The 23,692-nt window shown below is 42.8% G+C and overlaps 1 protein-coding gene across 1 annotated transcript; it reads right to left on the bottom strand.

The window, feature by feature from the left end:
- Positions 1 to 567: 567 nt before the first annotated feature.
- Positions 568 to 23,552, bottom strand: RAB1A (RAB1A, member RAS oncogene family). Its single transcript, XM_035110269.3, has 6 exons — positions 23,258 to 23,552; positions 12,969 to 13,041; positions 11,096 to 11,191; positions 5,806 to 5,901; positions 4,085 to 4,216; positions 568 to 2,586 (listed from the first exon to the last, which is right to left on the bottom strand). Exons 1-6 carry the CDS (start codon positions 23,278 to 23,280, stop codon positions 2,389 to 2,391), a joined length of 618 nt encoding a protein of 205 aa, XP_034966160.1. The 5' UTR covers positions 23,281 to 23,552; the 3' UTR covers positions 568 to 2,388.
- Positions 23,553 to 23,692: the final 140 nt, after the last annotated feature.

Below are 23,692 nucleotides of genomic sequence, written 5' to 3'. Positions count from 1 at the left end.
AAACCCAGCCAGATGGGCAGGGTATAAATAATAATAGTAATAATAAGCAAATGGGCACAGAAGGGTTCTCTGTTATACTAATAAAGTATGGTGCCTACATAAACCATTTGAAACTGGCTAAGCACCCAGTTGTCAAAATGTGTTCATCCACAAGATCTGTTCTCCCCATTGCCAGGGTCTTCACTTCAATAGCCTGGTTCTCAGTGTTAAACCTGCTAGAACCTGAATTAACTCTGCACATAAGGAGGAATCAAGTAGGCAATCAGATTACAAGTTTGTTAACCAGAGGTTATTTGAGTACAATGGGTATATAGATTTCGTACACTTTTATTCCAGAACCTATTTGCATCCTAGATGTTTCTGCACTTCAGAAATTAATTTAATTGATTGTGCTCAATGAATTCACTTTATAAACTGCATGAAAGGTTTCAGAAGTAGCTTCAGAATAACCAAAATTCCTTGAACACAAAGTATCCTAGCTGAATATATTCTGCGTAAGAACCATTTTGATCAAAACAGTACACTATTACCTCAAAGCATGTTAGGAATTGATCCACTAAGCACGTCTCATTATGAAGTACACTTTATTGTGAAGTTCAAGAGCATATTCAAAGTTTCAATAATTTCAATCTTCTGACAACAGTATGAAGACTTAAGGTACTATGTATTCCAGTTGTGGATGCCAATCACATGTTTATCCCAATATTGGGATGAGTAATCATTTTAGTGATTTGCTAATACACTTGCCTCTCTAACTGGCATATTTTGCAGTCACATCTGGTTGTTTTCTTGCAAAAAAAGCCTTAATGGCAGTTTTAATCTCTTTTAAGAGAGAGATTATTTAATCAAGTTGGTAACTTTTAAACCCAGATAACAGGCACTAATGGATTAGTTTCTCCGTACAAGACGTGGTCGCTGTAGCAATAAATCAAGTTTTGAGTTTTTGCCCAAACTTACATTTTAGAGTCTTCTTGCTGCACAAAGTTACATTAGTCATCTGGTTATTTCCTTGATAACCACTTCCCACCACTCCCAGCTTCCTTGTGCACAACCAAGCCAACCAATAAATTGCACTAAGTTTTATTAAAGTCAACAGTATTTGATTGTGAGAGAATGGAAGTAACATTATTTAGAAAAGACATAACATCAGATTTTTAACATCACCTTGTTAGTTTGAAGTCATTCATATATTAGGAAAATACTGCTTTCCTCTTCTATGACAGAGCAAGAGACACAAGGTATTTCTAAATGAAATCATTTAGAAAGATCCAGACACTTAGGAGAGCAGGGAGGGGGAGAATATGGTACATTTAGAGTGATTATGATTCTATAAACAATGCTATAAGATTTTGTGTTCCAAGTATAGCATACATGCCAGAAACACCATGGCAACTTTTAGTCATTTAAGCCATACTTGCTAGTTATTTGTTCGGCTGGGAAGGTATGGTCCAGGAAAAGGTTCTAAAGTGCCACCACTGCACATAAAAAGGTACATTTAGGGCACAGTGCAAGCCTTTCCGCTTTGCCATAAGAATTAAGACAATACTTAATCACCATACAGTTTGATATTACTTCCAATAAGTACAATATTTATTAAACATTTCTTCAGTTTGTTACATATTGTGCAACAAATTACAATGTTCTGCAGCCACAAATTATATGCAGAGTATTAAGAAAAAATCAGCATCTCGGATCCAAAGAGCTACTTTAGGGTTGCCCAAGGTCTAAGGCATTGCCAATGGAAATCTGCAACTTTCCTTTCAGGGGCAGCCACCCCAATGAAACATGCCTCAGTTTCAAAAAAGAAAAGAAAAGAAGGTCTGCCTGGGAGAGGTACAAGTAGAGTCCAAACTTGCCTTGGGCACACAGAACTAATTAGTGCCGTTCTTTGGATCCAAGACAGATTGTAATCTCTCCATTTACAACTCTACAAGGAACTAGCAAATCAGATCTTACATAGAACATGTGTCTTACTGAACTTTATGCATGGGAAAAGTGACAGACACAGTTGTGCTGTTGAATACAAAAAAAGGCTATACTTCATCTTCAGAAGACTAAACCTGACATCTAAACATGCCAATATGATCAGAACAAAATAATATATTCCAAGTTTAGCCAACCACAGGAAACGATCTGGTATAAGAAAAAAGCAACAAGGATTACACGCATTTATAAACCAGCACACAAAAGGTTTAACATATTTCTGAAAATGAAGTTAGCTTTATTGAATCAGGGGGGGAATAAAAAAGTCAGTATTGACCATTTACAATCTCTGACCTTTGTGGAGACGATAAGAATCTGTTGTAGTGCAGCTACATACAGTACAAGTCAGGCATTTTTTTCAGTTGGGTTCAGGTTTCAAATTCATTGCAAATGGGGAAGAGAGTTTTAGCAGCAACCTCCACTAGACTGCTTGACTGGAGTGCTCTGAATTTTAACATTGGACTTCTCTGCACCACCTGCTGTAGCTCCAGGACCCATCCGTTTCTTGATCTCAGCAGCCATGGTCATGAAAGACTGTTCTACATTTGTTGCATTCTTTGCACTGGTTTCCAAAAAAGGAATCCCAAGGGAATCTGCAAATTCCTGTAGGTAAAGCATATCAGTGTTATTTATGTTATCCAAAGCTTGGGAGAAAAATAAAGCAGCTCTACATTTTGCCACTGTACATGAGCAAGTCAGGTGTAAATTTATGCCTTACTACCGAAGTCAACACCATCCTTTTATTAGGTACATTTTACATATCCTGAATCATTGGTACTAGGACTTTGTGATTTATCTGAAAACCAGCTTGAAGTCCAGATCGTGATAAAGGTTTGATAATTTTTTGACCATGCAATACATCCTCACTCTGCTCACGAGGGGGAGAAGCAGTTGCTTAAGTCCTTGCTGCTGATTGCCTCTGTGCTTCCAAGGACTGTGCTATCAGCTGGTTATGCAGTCCTTTATTGCAAAGTAAAGCATTTTACTGCCATGTAAAGGGCTGCTAGCCAGCTCTAAAGCAGCTCTGCGCCCTGTTGTCCAGGGAAGAGGGAAAATTGAGTGGAATTAAGCAGAGTCAATGTAATCTGCTCTCTCTATAGGCTGGGCTGCAGAGGAAGGGAGGTTGTCCTTATCGTTGCTCTGTCAGGCAATGGATCTCTTGCAATGGAAATCGATCCTAGAGGGAACTGGAGAGGAGGGATGTCCTCACAGGGACAGCGGAAGAAATCATGACCATGGATCTGGTTCATGAGACCTTGCAGAGGGAGGTGGGGCTGCACTTGCCAAAGCCTCTATGTTGTGATTCTTCTGCAAGAAACTTTTTCTCCCTCTGTTTTTTAAAAAGATAATTCCCTCCCCCTCTCTCCACCACTTGCTGATCTCCTATTCTTTAGTTGCAATTGCAAACCTGCTTCTAGGCAAAACTAGGTTTAGGAGGAGTCAGGCTCTGAAAAGATTCTCTCCCCCGCCCCCCACTTTCCTAGCTTACAACATATCCTAGTAGCTCCAGTGGACTTATTTAAAACACTTTTTTCACTGCTATTTCTGGTTGAAACTGGCCAACTTGGAAATAACTTGACTCCAGGCCCTTAAGTGCCTTTTAAATTTCACCCCCACCCAAGAAATGGATGAGTTTTCAGGTGGGCGGGCAATGATTGATTTCCCCCCTCTATTCAATGAGTGACTGGACAACTGGGCATATATCTCTCCCCGGTGTGTGAAGTTCTCCTTTCACTTGTTCATGGTTATGTTTTTGGTACATTCCTGGGGAGTTTTAAAAAGTGCAAAGAAAAATTCTTTCTCCCCAAGAAAATGCAAGGAAGGTGCTGCAGGAGAAGAGTGCTCTTGGCTAGGGCTGGGCAATGCATTGCCCAAAATCGGTGTGAAGTTCACATCCAGGAATCAACGGCTTTCCCCTCCCCACCTTATTTTTTCCTTCATCCTTATTTCAGACATCATCATATATACTGTTATATCCACAACATTTAGCTGGTGATATAGCACAATGTTGAAAACCAGATATTGCCCAGCCCTACACCACCTTAGCCCATATCCAAAGTCAGAACTGTTGCAAAAAAACTTGTAAAATCAGTTGACGTACCTTTGCTGTTGTATAGTCTACTACTTTCTTTGTGGTCAGATCACACTTGTTCCCTACCAACAACTTGTTAACATTTTCACTGGCATAACGATCTATTTCTTGAAGCCACTGTTTTACATTATTGAAAGACTCCTGGAACGTAAGGAGGTATGTGTTAAATATTGCCTTTACCTTGTACAAGTGTACAAGACAACTTGAAAAGTAGCTTCAAGCTCACCCAAGCTAACTTTTTTTTAAAAAAAAAAACTGGACAGATTTTTGGACTAACGTGCTTAAAATACCGTATATTCTGGCGTATAAGATGACTTTTGAACCCAGGAAAATCTTTTCAAAAGTTGGGGGTCGTCTTAAACACCGGGTATAAGATTCTGCGGTCACCACATACGGTGGGGGGAGCTCAAAAACGGCCGCATCCGCATCCCCGCCATATGCAGCGACCGTGTAAGCGAGAGGGGACGCGGTGCGGGGCTTTCATTCCTCCTCCCTGCAGGGAAAGCAGCAGCAGCTTACTCGCATGCAAGCAGGCACCGTTTTCTTTCGCTGGGCTTTACTCCCTCCAGGAAAAAAGGCAGGAGCAGCTTACTCGCATGTAAGCGGCTGCCGCTTGCTTTCCGTGCAGGAAGAGGGGACACGCGGGGCTTTCCTCCCTGCAGGGAAAGAACGCAGCAGCCGCTTACTCGCATGTAAGCAGCTACGGCTTTCTTTCAGTCCAGGGAGAGGGGATGCACGGGGCTTTCCTCCCTCACGGAGCTCTCCTCCCTCCTGGGAAAGAAAGCGGCACCCGTTTACGCGCGTGTAAGCAACTGCCGCTTTATTTCCCTGCAGGAAGAGGGGAAAGAAAAGCACGGAAAGCAGCTTCTTTCTTTCTTTCTCTCTCCCCCTCCCTCCTCCGTGCAGAGAAAGAAAGCGGCACCCATTTACGCACGTGTAAGCAACTGCCGCTTTATTTCCCTGCAGGAAGAGGGGAAAGAAAGCGTGCACGGAAAGCAGCTTCTTTCTTTCTCCCCCCCCCCACTCGCCTCCGTGCCTGGAACCGGCTCTGGGCTGCGCTTCCTCCCCTTCTCCCTCTCTCCACCTCTCCTCCCCTCCCTCCGAATGAAATCTACAGTAGTTCAAAATGCTACCTGTAGTTACCTGCAAGTAAGTGCATTTAAACATCTGTGCATTTAAGCACTGATGTCTCTCTTTTGGCTTCATTTACTGGTATTTAAAAAGCGGAGAGAGGAAGAGATACAGACAAATTTCATTTGGTGTGTGTTGGAAGTTTGGGATAAACTCTGTATTTTGACTGGAAAAGTAGGGAGTCGTCTTATACGCCCAGTCGCCTTATACGCCGGAATATACGGTACACTCTTCTTAGCTCCATCACTTCTTCCTGTGGTTGCAGCCAAGGAAAAAGACCTTGTCAAGTGCAAGATCCTTCCTTCAGAGATCCACAATAGCAATGTAAATAAGCTGCATTTAAAGCAATTTGGTGTGTGTCTAAACTCTAAAACAGACACCTTTCTGGTCACCTAGGAAGGAATAATTGAAAGTGAGCCAGGAAAAGTGGAGCAGGAGGCTCAGAGCGTAGAACTACTACTTTATATGAGCCTCCTCTCTGCACACAAGCTTTTGACACCTATGTACAAAGTTTACATTTCCCCAGGGTTTGCTCAGAAACCATAAACAAGCTTTCGGACACTATTTCCTCAAAGGCAAAACAAAGGCCAAGTGCTTACCTGATCTGTAACATCATACACAACTATGATGCCATGAGCTCCTCTGTAGTAACTAGAAGTGATAGTTCGAAATCTCTCTTGGCCTGCCGTATCCCACTACAAAAAAGCAAAAGAGAACTTAGAAGATGGCATCTGTTCATTCTATCCCAATAACTCAGGGAAAGTTAAAATGAGTTCTCTAAATTCTTTCAGTGATCCTTTATGGACTGCTCTGAAGTACTTGCCACGAAAAAAACCTACACCTTTACACTACTGAAGTGAAATTGAAAGATACTGCCATATGTTAAGCCAAGGGGTGTCAATTGTAAAACATGTCACTATTCAAGGACCCTCAGTACACCCCCCACCCGCATCCCCTTCTCTAAATAGCACCTGGCTTTAAAGAGTGATAGATCAAACCCTCAACAGTGAGGGTTAGCAGCAGCATCTTGCGCCTTCAATTAGCAGCCAACAAGCTCAGAAATAAACAACACGGTGATGTGGAGCAGCAACATGGTAATTTCCCTGGTCTGGCAGCCGTTACCGTTGTACTACTAACTTCAGTGAATTACAATTCAGAAGCCTTTTACATATTTGTTTAAGGTCCTCAGTTTTTGGGGAGCTGCACTGGTCTTAAAAGTGCAAAGGATTTTGGATGGTCACTGCTGTGCCATGGAGCACAAAAGACGATTGAAATGTGAAATCTCATGGGAGCCTTTGCTTTTGAAGTGTTCTGTAGAACTCCGATTTCCCACACGCATCAAACGCAGACCACAAATTTGGAGGGTCACATAAGTCAGGCTTACCTTTGCAGAAGCTGCATGTTTATTATTTAAGATCTTAAAAAGCAGGGAAAGTCCTGGGGCCTGCCATCTCCCCAAAAAGGATGCAAGGCAAAAGTGACAGATCCCAGGAGGCAGCCAGTGACATGACCTTTGCTGCTGTCTGCTTTCACAGTTTAAAGGGAAAATGCTACCACCAGAAAGGTAAGCTCTCTCCTCACCTCCTCAATTCTTATTTCCACCCCTCAAATTACTGGAATGGCACCTGGTCCGTGTTCAAAATTAGCCAGGCGCCAGTCACATTTCACGGCTGGCAGCTGTGCCTTTGCAAAGGCGTGCAGATGTCCGGGCGCCATATTTTGCACCCAACGGCAATGACAAAAGCAGGGTGCCTGTGGTCATGGCAAGAAGCGTGCACAGTTTTTCTAACACTGCACCTGGTTCGCCCCTTCCCCATTTATAGCCAAAGGTTCTCAGAATTTTTAAGTTCCATTCTCAGTCACCAAACATCACGCAGAACCTAACTTGGGAAAGTCCTTTTAAATTCTGCGTCAGCTACGGACAGACCATGAATACAAAGAACAGGACAAAACTGCACTACTATCATGCGTTTCAGTACATATGTAGACTGTGGTTTGTTGTTGCTCTGCCCACCTGTGGAGCAATGCAGGTCTGCTTATGCCATGGCCAGTCCTATGTCTGGAAGTGCCACTAAAACACTCCAGCCTGTGTCATATGTGGAATTTGTGTCAAATGCTGATCACACATTCTCTAATAGGTTTCTGCTTCCCACACAAATGGATTCAAGTTACAAGAAAGGATATTTCAATGAAACACCAGGAAGAAATTTCTGACAGTAAGAGCCGCTCAATAGTGAAACGGACTTCCTCGGAAGGTGGTGGATGTTTCTCATTGGAGATTTTAAAGCAGAAATTAGATGGCCATCTATCATGGATGCTTGAGGTTCCTGCATTGAAGGGTTGGACTAGATGACCCTCAGAGTCCCTTCCAACTTTACAATTCCAAGTGTTCAGGAGATTTACAGCTTCTATAAGCAACCTAAATTTCTTCCTAAACCTGCTTGCCTATACCTTTTCAGCTATTTATCCACTACCTTAGGGACACTCAGGGTGGATAAAAATCAAAGATTTTTTAAAATCAAATCAAATCAGATTTTTTAAAATTTAAATTGGATTTTTTTTATAAAAAAATGCTTTTGAAGGAAAAATCTTTCTAAAGATAGTTTTCTATTTAAGTTACATTATAGTCCAAAGGCTATTCATCAGGAAATAAATATTTGTTTTTAATTATGTAGCATGAGGCTTTATATGCAATGTTTAATTTTTTTGGTAAATGAATTCCATTAATCCATTCACAATGTCATGCTCTTCCAGAGGTTTCTGTAAGATTATTTGGGGCAGTTTATCTAATGAGAAGGTATTATCACAGATGCTTGTTTTTGCAGTTCCCAAAAGTGTGAATTTGTGTCTGCAGAGATAACATGCCTTTTCTTCACAGGAAAAATGTTATAAAATAAACATACACAGTTGAGGGGAAAACCTTAATCCCATTGTTCCTTTGCAAATTTATATGCAGTGGTACATCTGGTTAAGAACTTAATTCGTTCCGGAAGTCCGTTCTTAACCTGAAACACCACTTTAGCTAATGGGGCCTCCTGCTGCCGCCGGAGCACGATTTCTGTTCTCACTCTGAAGCAAAGTTCTTAACCCGAGGTACTATTTCTGGGTTAGCGGAGTTTGTAACCTGAAGCGTTTATAACCTGAGGTACCACTGTACACAGAATCAACCCTTTACCTCTTAAATGCTAAGTTCCAAGAGGATCAATAAATAGATTGTTGGGAGTGGAATAGATCTGCACAAGTAGCTAATGTTGTTGTTTAGTCGTGTCCGACTCTTCGTGACCCCATGGACCAGAGCACGCCAGGCACTCCTGTCTTTCACTGCCTCCCGCAGTTTGGTCAGACTCATGTTCGTAGCTTTGAGAACACTGTCCAACCATCTCGTCCTCTGTCGTCCTCTTCTCCTAGTGCCCTCAATCTTTCCCAACATCAAGGTCTTTTCCAAGGATTCTTCTCTTCTGATGAGGTGGCCAAAGTATTGGAGCCTCAGCTTCAGGATCTGTCCTTCCAGTGAGCACTCAGGGCTAATTTCCTTCAGAATGGATAGGTTTGATCTTCTTGCAGTCCATGGGACTCTCAAGAGTCTCCTCCAGCACCATAATTCAAATAATTCAAGTAGCTAATAGTGAAGCAGTAAAAATGAAAGTGCAACCTTGTGAGCAGAATACTCCACAAGTCTGGGGATCTTTGTGTAATAATTGTGTAAGTCAGCTGCATGTCTGTGCAACTCTAGACTTGAGGCAAGTGCGGAAGGCACTTCAGGGCTGGCAACATCTTCTCAAACCCACTGGGTTCCAGCAACTGCACTAACGCTTAACTGTACAGAATAGGCACCCGAATGTAGAAGCAAATCTAAGGGGGTGGTTGGTGGTGGAAATACAGAAGTTTAAAGTTTTTCATGTGTGCTAAAACTCAGTCTAAGTTTTTTTTGGGTTGTTTTTTTTTTAATGTTTAACCACATCAGTTAACAAACATGGATACATTTGCTATAATGTTATTGTTTTAGTTAAATAAATTAAGTTGTTGTTAAGGATTGTTTTTCTCCTCCTAATAAAATACAGCAGAAAAGTTGTCCAAATATAAACTTATTAAACCTCACAATAATTTCATAATTATCTGTCTATGTATTTCTAATAGTATAAGCAAATCAGTAATTTTTTATATAACTGTAAAAGCTACTCTGAACATTTATTATTCCAAAAATGAAACCTTCATCTGGTTGTAAATATTAAGATTATACCAACAAGAATGAGTCTTTCTGTAAAAAGTGATTTAAACCGAGTCTTAATGACTAGTGATTTAAATCAATTTGATTTACGGTAAATCAAATCCACCCTGGGGACACTAGAGCCCTATTACTGTTTCTGCATAGGCCTTTGACAGCTAACCCCAGCCTTAACCCTTAACCATTTCAGATACATCTCATCTCACTGTATCAAATATTTTGACAGACTTTGATTCTACATAAGAGGATTGCAGAACCTTGAGTTTAGTCCACTGTGCACCTGGCATTTTCCCTACCCCAATTAGCAAGTGTAGCTGACAAAAGGGGTGGCATACCACAAGAAACACAAATTTGCAAACAATACAAACCACTGATAAGATAGTTGGCTTAACATGAACAGGCTCTTAATGGGCTATAGCAGGGAAATGCATTAGATGACATATGAAAATTAGCTTCAGTAAAGAAATAAGAGTAAAACCTTATGCAAATAACACAGCCCATAACCACGTGCAATCTCACTACCAAATTATTCTGCCCTGTTAAGTCATCTCTGATATTGCCTAAGGATATAAGCTCTCTAAGAGTCCTGCCAAATTAACTCCCAACTACCATCAGCCTTAGCTAGCACGGCCACAGGTTCAGGGGTCCAGCAATATCTGGAGGGTCCAGGTTCCCCACCCCTGCTCTGAATCTTACTGTGTTTTCCTTAGTTTGCTGCTCCCTAGCATATCCCAAAGTGTCACGATTGCACTTGGTTTTCACTGTGTTCAGGGTTAATGGAGCTTGTTAACTGTATCATTGCAGAAGTCTCTTTGCATTTAGCATATTAAGATACACCAGATTGCCCAGACTTGTAGTTTGCCAATTGTTTAATTTAGAAATATTGCCTTGCTTAGCAGAGAATACAAACAGCAGTCAAGTTGATTGAAATGAAAAGTCTTCCTTGGAAAAGAGCCAATAAGGGTTCATTGTTGGCTTCTGCGCAAGGTTCCCTACCCCTCCCCAGCACAGACAAAAGCAGGTTATTTTGCTTCAGGGAATCAGCAGGAAACCAAACAAGTTTCCAGTTTTAAAACTGGAACAGGAACCATATCAACAGGAACGAATTGTTAGGCCAAGTGTTGCAATAATAACAACACTTGGCCTGAAATCACCAGACTGCATTTTAATTGAACATGGGTAAAAAGTCACAATTCCCCAAACTATCTGATTAGCAGCAGTAAAGCACTTGGACCATTTATTCAGCTCCTACTTCTAATATTTAACCATTTTATAGCACTACATAAATTATCAAATGGGGGTGGAATCAACTAAACAGTTGCACAATAAATCCTAATAGTGGTACAGGGCTAACCCCTTCTCTTCACTCGCCCCCTGTCCCAAATCAGCACCATGGGGTTCCCCCCCCCCAAGAACAGCACATAGGAGAGATTGCATTGATGGAACAATCATACTTGCACATTGTTGAATTCCTCCCATGAACTAGATTTAGATTCACCAAGCACAGGCATCCCCAAACTGCGGCCCTCCAGATGTTTTGGCCTACAACTCCCATGATCCCTAGCTAACAGGACCAGTGGCCAGGGATGATGGGAATTGTAGTCGAAAACATCTGGAGGGCTGACATCTGGGGATGCCTACCAAGCAGAACAGGAGATACTTACTATCTGAAGTTTGATTGTTTTCCCATCTAACTCTATAGTTCTGATTTTAAAGTCCACGCCAATTGTGCTGATGTAGCTTTCTGTGTACGTATCATCCTAAACGGGAGAAGAGAAAAGAATATCACCATTTACAAATCAGCAACACTATGTCCCACAAAGGTGAAAGCAGAATCGAGACAAGTTAAGGTTCTGGAAAGGGTGGAGCTGAAGCCATTATACCTTGTGTAAAAAGTGATGAAACTATATAGCACCAGCAAAGGTAAGGTGTCATGGCTCACTAAAGACACAACTTGCAGTCAAAGTTTGGCCACAGTCACAACTCTTGCAATATATATTTCAATGATGCAATGGGTGAGGAAACCTTAAACTACTATCTGCCTGGTGCCACACAATAAGGGCTGATTCACATAATTCTGTCAGGGACAGAAAAGGAGCTAGATCTTAGGTACCAAGAGCAAGTTTGTTTACTTTTAACACTTTAATCATGTTCGATGCTCAAACAGAAAAGCATGAATTATCAATATGGTGTGTGGTTTTCCACTGAACCATACATTCCCCAATACCAACCCCAAATTATTGGGTGGGGTTCAACTAAATTATTGCACAAGTGGAAGTGTGTAATGAAACTCCTTCCTCCCATCTGTTCTGGGCTTTTCATCATACCTCTGCAAATTAAGGGATGGCATAGGGCACATGCAGGGGGAAGAGAGGGAGAAGCCCTGTTGTGCAAGCAGAGATTGTTCTGCTCACACAATTATTAAGATAAATACTGTCCACAGTTTATATTAATAAGTTTATTGTTCAATTATAAATTATAACTTACTCATATGCTATACAGAGCTATTTGCTCTACATGAAAAGTTTGGGCTCAGCCTTTATAAGATGTTGTTTTTCCTGGGAATTCCCAATTACACAAAAAAAACATAATGCACTGCATGAGTCCGCTGGACCGTAGGAGTAGTTTCACCCAGAGAGGTTCTTTCTGCTCCAGGTTGGTTTTATCTCAGAAAAAACCCTGTTAAACTGTTGGGATTATTGAGATACATTGGACACCCTTTTCATTTTATTGCTATGAAGCAAATATATTCTCTAGACATTTTTTGTTTCTGTTTTGTTCTCCTCCTGGGTTATAAATCCAGGATTTTGCTCACACATATTTTCTGTTTTTGCCTCCAGGACTTCTCAATAACTTAAATTCCTCATTAGGCTAACACTGTGGAGTCAACTGTAAAACTCACAGCTGCAAACCTTAGCATACTTATTCCAAGTAGACTTGGAACTCCATGCAACTGTCCTATTGAACCCCATGCAATTTACTTTCAATTTAATTGTGCATTAGATTAAGCTAAGAGTTCAACCTGCTTGTGTTTCGTATTCAACAAATATTACAAATCACAGGATTAGTTCTCAATATGGCCTATAGTTATCATGTGGTAATTGCAAAGATCATATAGCAGCATGTTCAAAGAACATGTGTTTTGATAGCTCTCCATTCAAGCTACCAAAGGAAGGAAGCTTACCAAGCAGGAAATTTTTTCACCCATCAGCTAGCATCTCAACCAATCATGCAAATGAGCTCAGCATAATTGCACAGCAAGGAGAATTCAACAATATGCAAGTTTTCAGGTGTATATGCAACTAAAAAACTAAACTTCAGTTCTTCCTGCGAGAAGAAGCCATTTGAATTTGAAGGGTAACTGTACCCATAGAAGGAGAACTCCTTTTCATGTGACTGTAAATTGGTATTTTCTTTTGATTATGACTAGCCAGTAGGAAAGAAAAACCAGGAAACCTGGAACACATTCATTTTTGCACTACAATCAGTTTTTAAGGTTAATCGTTAACAAAAAGTTGAAGATGCATGACAACTTACTGCAAACCTAAGCAGAAGACAAGATTTTCCAACACCAGAGTCTCCAATCAGAAGCAGCTTGAATAAATAGTCACTGAAAAGAGAAAACCGTAATTAAATCTACTATAGTATGGCACATAGCAATTGAAACTGTTGGTTTGTAATACACTGTGTTCTATTTCTATCACAAACTAGGGAAATTTCACACCCTGATTATATATAGGAACAATAGAAGTAATGCTTGTACCTAAAGTACAAATTGAAAACAAAATTCCATGGCTACCTAGAACTACAGTTTTGTGAAGGTACTGAAAAAGGTTAAAATTCCTTAAGTGTCAACAATATATAGATTACAATTAGCTTCACATCTTTTCATCCAATCCAGGTGAAGCAGTGGGCATTCTGAACCAGGAACCTGGCTTGCTAATGGATTGGATGAGGGCCAATAAACAGACAAGATAAAAGCACTGTTGGGGGTTCTCCTAGCCGTTTCTTGAGGCTCTTGGAACGCCTTGCATAAGCTACAGTCATCTATACTCTGGTACCCTCCCAGGGTACAACTGCAATGCATTATACATGCCCCCCCCCCAGGCTCACCTAGCACCTATTGTCTTTTAAGTGCCAGGTGAATAATGTCCTATTCTCCAAAGCCAGGCGTCAGCAACCTTTTCTGCCTGTGGGCCAGAGGATTCCCACAGACTATCATCCGTGGGCCAGACATGGGCCGCACAGGCACAGAAGCGATTTCTGGCACTGCGGACATTTTGGAAATGGGCAGCACAGCACCAGAAATCGTTTCTGTGCATGTCCGTGGCTGCACAGCACAGAAGCGGTTTCTGGTGCTGGCTGCCCATTTCCAAAATGTCCGCAGCGCCAGAAATAGCTTCTGCAGCCGCGTAGACGCGATTTCTGGTGCTGCTTGGCGAGTCCCCACGCTGCGCCGGTTTACCACAGCGTGCAAGGGACTTGCTGAGCAGGCAGCTCAGTTCACGGGCAGCCTGTGAGCCGGATAAATCGCCTCCATGGGCCGTATCCGGCCCATGGGCCAGAGGTTGCTGATGCCTGTCCAAAGCCTTTTAGTTTCATTTTTGGATATTGTACCAAAGCTGCCCTACAGGCTGTGTGCTGTTGCTAATATTTTAGCTGCTTTTCATACTACATGTGTCGTTGGGGTTTTAAATTGCTTTCTTGGTAACCTTCATTTTAAAAAAAGGTTTACCATGTTGCAAACTGTCTAGAGCAGGGGTTGGCAAAGCTTTTGTGGCTTGCGCCAGTTCACGGTCCCGCAGATGCCACAGTGGGCCAGAGTGCACATGCATGCATGCATGCATGCACAAACTCTATTTCCGGTGCTCCTTCTGGCACGGAGGTGCGTGCAGCTTCCCATTGGCTGCAGGAGCTGGGAAGCCAGCCAGCGTCGCAAAAGGCAGCCCCTACTCTGCTCTGTGACGGTTTAGTGTGGCACACGGGAGCCGACCGAATGGGCGGCAGGGGTCCATGGGCCGATTTAACGACCCCCCATGGGCCGCTTGTGGTCCATGGGCCTTATGTTGCCAACCCCTGATCTAGAGGACCCAGTAGGATGAACAATATTCAAGTGTGACAAATAAATAAAGCCTTGGGAGAAACTTTCTAGTCCTTAAGAAGAGGTATGCACCATTGTAGAGATGGTTCAAGCTCCTGCTGTTCAGTAGCTAATAGGATGCTGAAGACATTTGTGATAGCATGGTTGATACTTTTCCTAACTTGCCCTTCCAAAGTTTTGTGGAAGCCAGAAAAGAAAACATTGCTACTCTCAGGAGACTTCTCAATACATTTCCTTATAAAACACCAAGCTAATGAATAATCACAACATGAAATATGTTTTCAATAGAAGAGGGGTCGTGTGAAGACCACAGAGTTTGTGTAGATAGGAGAGAACTCTCACAAACCTGAAGATCAGTCCCAATGCCACATAACTTATAACCCTCTTTAAAACATTGGAAATCCCATTTTTATTAAGATTGCTATGAAAAGCCTTTGAACACCTAGGCTTTACTACCTGCCATACAAGGAAGCCAGTATGCATCAATAGCAATTCTAGTTTCAGGTGATCATAAATCCCCTGGGGTAGTTGAAAGTAAATAAAGAACAACAATTATAGAAAGGCTTTGTATATGCAACACCACAATCCTAAACTCATTACTTGGACAAACTAAAACTCAAATAAGATTTACTTCCAATTAGTTTAGGATTAAAATTCAAGAGTAAGAAGAGGTAGAATAATGAAAGCTAAAGGGTTCAACTACGGTAGTATGTGTGCCCCATGTGTGCCCCATGATGTGTGCCACGTTTAGAAGGAAGAGATGATGCACAAACCACTTAAGTCCAGTATGTCATTTTTATTTATATAGATTACAAGCAATTATGTATATACAGAGTTGCCACTGACCTATCTCAGTATTAGCAGCTGCTAACATGATATACTTTCAGGAAATGTTTGTCTTAAAACTTGGAGCCTCTTAAGACCATTCAGAGAATAACACTCACTACAGTGCAAGACTTCCTTAGAGGCGATTTCTTGTTTAGCACTTCATGTTGTTAGCTTTACCTAACCAAAATAATGTGACTGTCTGTATGGCATTAACTACTATGGCAGCTGTAATTAGGTCCAGTTAAGAATATAGGAGACATAAGGGAACCTCATCAGAAGCACCTATTCTATTTTAAGTGCCCTAGAGTAGTTGCAAAAATTCAAATGCATTTTGCAGATTTGTATGCAGATTTGGAATGAGGACCTCTCTCTTTAACAGTATCAAGCAAGTTAACACTGATTAAACCATCACATTAAAAGCACTGTTATTGTTCAACGAAGTCTATGTCCTGAAAGTAATATTGAACCACTCATTCAAAAGTATTTTCACCTTAAAAACAACAACAATCTTATTATTATATTTATATCCCACTTTTTCCTCCAATGAACTTAGGGTTTCAGTTTTCTGGTATAGATTTCTGAATATTAAAGCAGATTTGACATTGCAGATAAGTTTTTGGCAGTGGGAAGGATCCGATTATCTCGTGCCATTCCACATGGTACCGTGTTTCTCATATTATAAGACATGTCTTATATTTATTTTTTCGTCAAAAAAACACACTATGGCTTATTTTCAAGGGATGTCTTATTTTTTTCCTCCTCCTCCTGCCGTGGCTGGCATTGCTGCTGCGCCTATCACTATGTCTTATTTTCGGGGTATGGCTTATATTCCTTGAATGCTTAAAAATACTGCTATGGCTTATTTTATGGGTATGTCTTAAAATATGAGAAACAGGGTATTTGATATTAAAAACCCAGAGGTAACGGTAGGCTTTCAGAACTTTCAGACATGAGCAGCCTACAGATCAGTATGCAACTGCTGGAAGAGATCTAAATAACAAGATTTAGAAACAAAGCTTAATGATGCAGTCCTATGCAAACTTTCCTGGGTGTAAGTGCCAATGAAACAGTGACTCTTTATTTCCGAGAATATCTACCTACCTACCTACCTATCTCGCCCTTCATTCAAGGATCACAGGGCAGTTTGCAATATATAAACATAAAAACATAGTAACAAACAAAAACAATACCCCACCAACAGTTTTAAAGTCCATAGATTGTTTAATTAGCCAAAGGCCTTATGTAACCAAGGTGCCAGGTGAGCCTGCCTGGGGAGAGCATTCCTCAAGTGGAGAGCCACCACAGAAAAGGCCCGTTCTCATGTTACCACCCTCCACACCTCTCAGATGATGGGCCTCAGATAATGATCACAGAGTCCAGGTCAGTTCATATGGTCCTTGAGGTATTGCAATTCTGAGCCCCTTAAGGCTTTATGGGTCAAAACCAGAACTTTGAATTGGGCCCGGAAACTAATTGGCAGTCAGTGCAGCCAGGCCAGGATTGGCATTATATGCCCAAACTGTTTTGCCCCAGTGAGCAACCTGGCCACTGAATTCTACACCAGCTGAAGTTTCCAAACTGTCTTCAGAGGCAGCCCCATGTTTAACACATTGCAGTAATCTGACCGAGAGGTTACCAGAGCACAGACAAAAGAAGCTAAGCTATCCATGTCTAGACAGGGGCATAGCTGGGCCACCAGCCAAAGCAGATGGAAGGCACTTCACATCACTGAGGCCACCTGAGCCTCAAGCGACAACAATGGATCAAAGTACCCCCAATTTGCATACCCACTCCTTCAGAGGAAGTCTAACCCCATCAAGACCAGACAACTTCCCATCCATCTGGTCTAGGGAACCACCCACTAACGCTGCTTCAGTCTTATATGGATTGAATTTCAGTTTATTGCTGGATGAGAGACATGGGTCCAGAGAACATCCATTGCCACACCCACAGAGGCAAAGAAGTGGAGCTGAGTGTCGTCAACAAATTGGTGACAATGCACTCCAAAATTCTGGACAACCCTCCCCCACACTAAAGACTTCACAGGACCAAAGAGCACTCCCCAAGCATCATCCTCTGAAAATGGCCATCCAAGCAGGACCAGAATCACTGAAAGCGATGCCACCCACTCCTAACTCGGACAGCTGCTCCAGAAGTATACCATGGCCGATGGTATGGAAAGCAGCTGAGGGGCTGAGGTGAATTAACAAGGACACATGACCCTGTCTCTCTCCTGACAGAGGCCATCAAAGAGTGTAACCAAAACAGGACTATATGATCAATTTATTTCCTAGGCTTCCCATGTTCATTTGCATGTTTCTCCTCATTCTCTATTGTTTTGTTTTGTTGCATCCACTTTCAGATTGAAAGGTCCCTGGGCCACTAAAAATACATAAAATACAATCCATTCTTCAGAATATCTGAACTGGGAAATCAGCAATACCAGAGAGCATTTGATTTTAATGTGCTACAATGTGCTATTATTAAAACATACTAAGTACAGTCGTACTTTGGATCCCAAACGCCTTGCAAGTTGAAGTGAGTGTGAACGTTCTTTGGAACCCGAATGTCCGATGCAGCTTCTGATTGGTTGCAGGAGCTTCCTGCAGCCAATCACAAGTCGCGCCTTGGTTTCCGAACGTTTTGGAAGTTTAATGGATTTCTGGAATGGATTCCATTTGACTTTTGAGGTACCACTGTACTGTTAATTCACAGCCATTATTTTATTCACATTAAGCACTCACTCCTTACTGATTTCAAGGGCTGGGAGCAAAAGAACTGTGCAACTAGTTTTACATGTCCAATGGCATTAAACGGGATTGCTTCACTTGCACATTAGCCTCTCCTACTATTGTGCAAACCAGTTCTGAAACCAAGGATTCTTCCATAAGGATCTGACACACCAGACTGCATTCTTCACAAAGGCTAAAAGAGCCACTTACCCGCACAAGTCCTTGGATGCGACTAAAGTAGCTCACTAAATCCCTGCCATTAAATCTATATGGACTATAGTAATGACATTCTTCATTAATCCATACACAAGATGAGGCCCTTTTTGGAAATACTGGATTAAAACAAACATTTGCAGCAAATAATTTAAGCAACTGAAGATGATGCCTGGTAATTTATTCACTGCTGATCTCCTATTTTAGACACACCAGAAACTGAAATGAACTTTTGTCATCAGAATCATCCATTTTATTTCCATATTGCCCTTCCTCACATGAGAGCTTAAGGAGGTGATGATTAAAAAATCCAAAAATAATTGAAAACACCTAAAAATTGCACCTCAAAAATAAAAAAGCATTGGTAGGTATGGGGGGAGGCAGTCCATTACATTTTTGAGCCCCACACCATTTTGGGCTTTACAACAGTATCAGCACCTTGAATTGGTCCTGGTAGCACACACAGTCCCAGCTTGCTGCCCTGCTGAGCAGGCAGTTGGGCCACCTGGGCCTCCAGGGAAAGTATGGAATTAAGGAAGAAACCCAAGCTACTCACCTGCAACCTCAAAGGGAGCACAACCCTAACCAGAACAAGTTGTCTCCCCAATTTCTGGAGATGAGAACTACCAATCTATAACACCTCCAGATTATCAGCATTCAGCCTCAGTTTATTGGCCCCCATCTAGCCCATCATTCATCCCCACACTGGTCCAGCACAGCCTCTCTGATGCAGGTGGAATGGAGAGAGAAGTTTCACTCCAAATTTTAAGATGATAGTTCCCAGCAGCTTCATTTAAGTATGAAACAACATGGTGGACAGAATATACCCCCACAGAGCAGCACACCACGAGTGCCACGAGGTCCAGCAGCAGTTCCCCAGCACTACCCTCTGGTAACAATCCTGCAGGTAGGAGCAGGAATGCTGTTAACATGGTCAAACACTGCTAAGAGATCAAAAGCCAACCAAGTCAAAATCTCCCTGCCCCTCTTTCCAAAGATCAGCAATAATCAAGATGACCAAGACCAGGCACCCCCAAACTTTGGCCCTCCAGATGTTTTGGACTACAATTCCCATCATCCCTGACCACTGGTCCTGTTAGCTAGGGATCATGGGAGTTGTAGGCCAAAACATCTGGAGGGCCAAAGTTTGGGGATGCCTGACCAAGACTGTTTCAGTGTCAAATCCAGATCTGAAGATAGACTGCCTCAGCTTTGACAGAAAAGGGAGGGCAGGGGGAAGCTTCACTGAGGAACAGTAGCTGAGAGAGGTGAGGCTTCGCTTCCCTGCCTGGCCATGCAGAGGGGGCTGGGAGAAGGGGAAGAAATTAGGAAAGCTCCACCTGACAGAGGGAGGGAGACAGTGATAGAAACTGGGATAGGAATGCTAGGAGTCATGTGCCTTCTGGGACCTAGGTTGCGGGTGCCAAAACAAAATGTCTAAGCATCATTAAAAAAATTTTTTGCTGCCCCACTACCAAACCATGCAGCCTCGCAGGAAAAAAAGCTGCTGGGCAAATCAGCAGAGCTGCATGGTAGTGTGGCACCAAAGGACATGCATTTTGCTACCACTCTACCCTGTCAAACACCTGCTTCACCCGTCAGCACAGAACAAAAAAAAGGTTGTTTTTTTGCTGCTGTGCTACTGGGGGCAAATAAGGTGTTTGGTGGGAGTAGCGCTGCTGCAAAAGGCGTGTGTCATTTGCTACCGCTGTGGCTGGCAGGTCAGCTGACTGGATTGGGGGAGGTGAGAAGAACCATGGTCTAGTACAAAAGACCCAGGGTCTGTCCCCAACATCACCCCTGCCTAGTGTCCCCATACAAAGTTTTGAGAGTCATAATAAATTTAGGTTTATTGCCCTAAAGTGTCACTGCTTTTGCCAGAAACCAAACATGATCTCCTGATAGCAGCCTACACTGTTCTCAAGAGAGAGGAAGAACTTTAAAAAGTGCAAGGGTCAAAGAAGTTCAACAGTTAAAGCAACCATTTTAAACAGCTAAATAACTTCTTTTCTTAGAAGCTATCACTGTGATGCAGCAACATTGCAAAATTAACGTTAAGCCCACAAAGCATTTTGTAAGCATCATGTGGTGAGCACATGACCAGCAGCTAAGTGATGGGTAGACATCCATGTCAGGCAGTCAATAAGCAATTGGTTGAAAAGTGTGTTAGATGAACTGTCAGAATGAGAAAAGACTTCACTTTATTCCTTACAGCTTAAATTTAGGGATCTCAACTAAGCTTTACTGCATTTTAATACAAAACAGCAGGGTTCATTGGAAAATAAGCTTGTATGTTCAGCATTGGCAGCCTTAAGGGCGTAAGTAAAGTAGGCCTGCTATGTGCACAATTGCTTCTCAGTGTAGAGGAGAAAATATCATTAACTTTTCATGACGTGTCATAAAATCTTCTCACTCCCCATCTGTGACCACTGCTGTTTGTAACCCAAACTCCCATGGGACAACATTACAGGCTTCCTTCATTTCCCTTTCATTCGCCTTCATGTTTGTTAAGTTTCTTATACATTTTGAAGACAGCTGAAGCTCTAAAGTGTTTCAGTACTGTAAATAGAGTCAATTGCTAAGAGTGCAATTTTCAGCCAACAATTTATTGCCTCCATTGTTAAATCCACTAGATGGCTACTCCCAGCTTCATTCCACTTCCTGCACTATGGAAATAATACTGACTTCTCTTTTAGGGTAGCTGCCTGTTAAAGCAGGGCTGAAACCATAATGCCTCTGGGTTGACTGTGCTCCTATATGGCAGGAGTAGAGGATCTGATCCAACCCCCCTCTATCTGACCCTTGAGATTCTCCCCAGTCACACCCTCAAGTATTTGTGCTCTCCTGGAATGCGTTCTTAACTATGAAAGTGCCTCTTGCTTGTCTGGGTGACAGAAGGACGCGTATGAGTACTAAAGTACTGTACAAAGGTAAAACTTACATTCATTGCTCCACCCACTTTTGCCTCTGGACCTGCTCACCACTGGCAACCTCCATAAAGTTGCTCAGAAAAGAATGCAGCCCTTACATTCCACATCCCTGCTAAAATTTATTTATTTTTAAAAAATACTGACCACACTTTCAAATAAAATATTGCAAGGCAGTAAACAACCTAAAAACATCAATACGGGAACCTCAGGCGCTCGGAATTTGTGGTCTATCTTCACTTTTGTGTAAGAACAATCCAAGTCCATCATAACTGAGAGCAAGGACAGGAGATAGTCTGCACCACTACTTCTGTACTGTCCCTCCTATATTCTGAAGCACATAGTGACACTGATACCAGTTTTTCCAGTCTTTTGCAGCTGGCCAATTAAGCTGCATGTTCACCTGAATCTCAGATCCCTTCACTAAGATACTGATGCTACTAAACTAAACTGAAAAAAGAGAGTTTGGATAAGACAGCAGGCCTTCAGGGGGAGAGAAGCAAACAACAAAAATTGGGACAGGGGAGGCTGGGAAGAGAAACTGGTAGGTGGAAAAGACAAATATGGGTGAGTTGACAGAGACAGCAACAAAGATGCAGTTGTAGAGACTTGTAAGGAAAACAGTGAAGGGTGTCGCTGAGATACCTGGGTGCAGATAGAGACTGCACCTGCAAAGAGGGAAAGAGTGCCGTGGGGTATAAAGAGAACAGAAGAAATGTTGAGAGAGAGAAGTTCAGGGAGGCCTGTAGCCATGGGGTGGGAGAGGAATAAATACACTTACGGGTCACAGAGAAAAAGAGGAGGCAAAGAGATTACAATTAAAAGGAAGTTAAAGCAGAGGGCACAAATCAGGGGTCAGAGCACAGCACTTAAACCTGGAAGACCATTCAGCCACAACTCAAGCAAGAGATGTAGATGAGTTGGTAGCATGAGACTCTTAATCTCAGGGTCGTGGGTTCGAGTCCCATGTTGGGCAAAATTTTCCTGCATTGCAGAGGGCTGGACTAAATGAGCCTCATGGTCCCTTCTAAAACTACAATTCTATGATTCTATCCTGGGTATCTTTGGGCTAGTTGTTACCTATACTATATCAAAGGAATGTTGTGAGGATTATACTGCCCTGTGCTCACTGGAGAAAAAGTGGGGTTTTTTTTTAAATAAAAAAACCCCCACTGACTTTCAGTGATTAAAATACTAACACAGCTCTAGTGTGTTAGTAAAAGCATTCTACATAGTGTGATTTGAGTTGAGAACCTTTACTATAAGGTTTGCCAGCAAGTATGCATACTACTACTTAGCATCTGGGCTCCACAATTTAAAGTCTGAGTTGCATACAACATAGGTGTGCACAACACAAAGGCACAAGAACAAATTGGGCAAAACTATATCTCACAAGCACTTTTTAAAAGAGAGATGGTTTTACCCGAATCTGTTCTTGTGCCTTTGTGTTCTACACACCTATGTTGAATGCAGCACAAACATTAAAGAGCAGAGCCCAGACGCTAAGTAGTAGTATGCATACTAGTATACTATAGTAGTAGTAGAGGTGCACATCTCACACCAAGCTATATATATATATATATATATATATATATATATATATATATATATATATATATATATATATATCCACAGCAGGAACTGTTAGCGAGAATGCCATCAAGAAGCTAGGACTTGGGAGGAAACCCCTCAGGCACATTCAATTCCCCCAGTTCGTCTCCACAGGACCCCCCGCCCCAATATTCCATTAATACCACTTTTTCGCAGTCCCTTCAGCCCCATACTTTGTGCGGGTGGGATGCCGGTGGGAACAACTCACCGCCCCCCACCCCGCCCAACCCCGGGTCCAGCCCCCTTCACCCCAGAGATATTTGACCCCCTGCACCTACTCCTGCTCTTCCACTTCCGCGTCGCCCCCCCCAATCCCGAATTAGGGTTTCCTCCTCCTCCCTCCAACCTAATCCCCCCTTTTTTCGGCCCACACGCAGGCGCAGAGCGACCCTCCCGTGGCGCCGCGCTACTCACTATTCTGGATTCATGCTTGACATGTCAGCGGGGCCCCGCGGCCTGTGAAGAACGAGCTCGCTCCGCGGAGCAGGCGGCGGTCAGACCCACCGGCGGCGGCGGCTCCTCCCGGCGGTCAGGCTCCCTTTATCCGACCGAACAGCGGAGGGGAGAGCGGAGGGCAGCACCAGCAAACGGACACGGCGTCTCCCTTCTTGGCCGGGCTCCACTCCTCCCCTCACAGGTGGTGGCGGCGGCGGCAGGCAGCGTCCGCTCCGGCACCCAGATCCCAAAATGGCTGCCGGCCCCGCGAACCAGGAAACAGAGAGGCATCCGAGAGGAGGGGCCGGGCTTACATTGCAGCGGCAGAGCGGGGGAGGCCTTCTCGGGGCACGCCGGGAAATGGAGTCTCCGCTGGAGGAGGCGGCCCTCGGCCCGCCGCGGAGGCCTGAGCAG

Source organism: Zootoca vivipara, chromosome 3 (genome assembly GCF_965207765.1).
Source record: "Zootoca vivipara chromosome 3, rZooViv2.hap1.1, whole genome shotgun sequence".
Lineage (NCBI taxonomy): Eukaryota > Metazoa > Chordata > Lepidosauria > Squamata > Lacertidae > Zootoca > Zootoca vivipara.
This window is presented reverse-complemented; position numbering and strand designations above follow the sequence as displayed.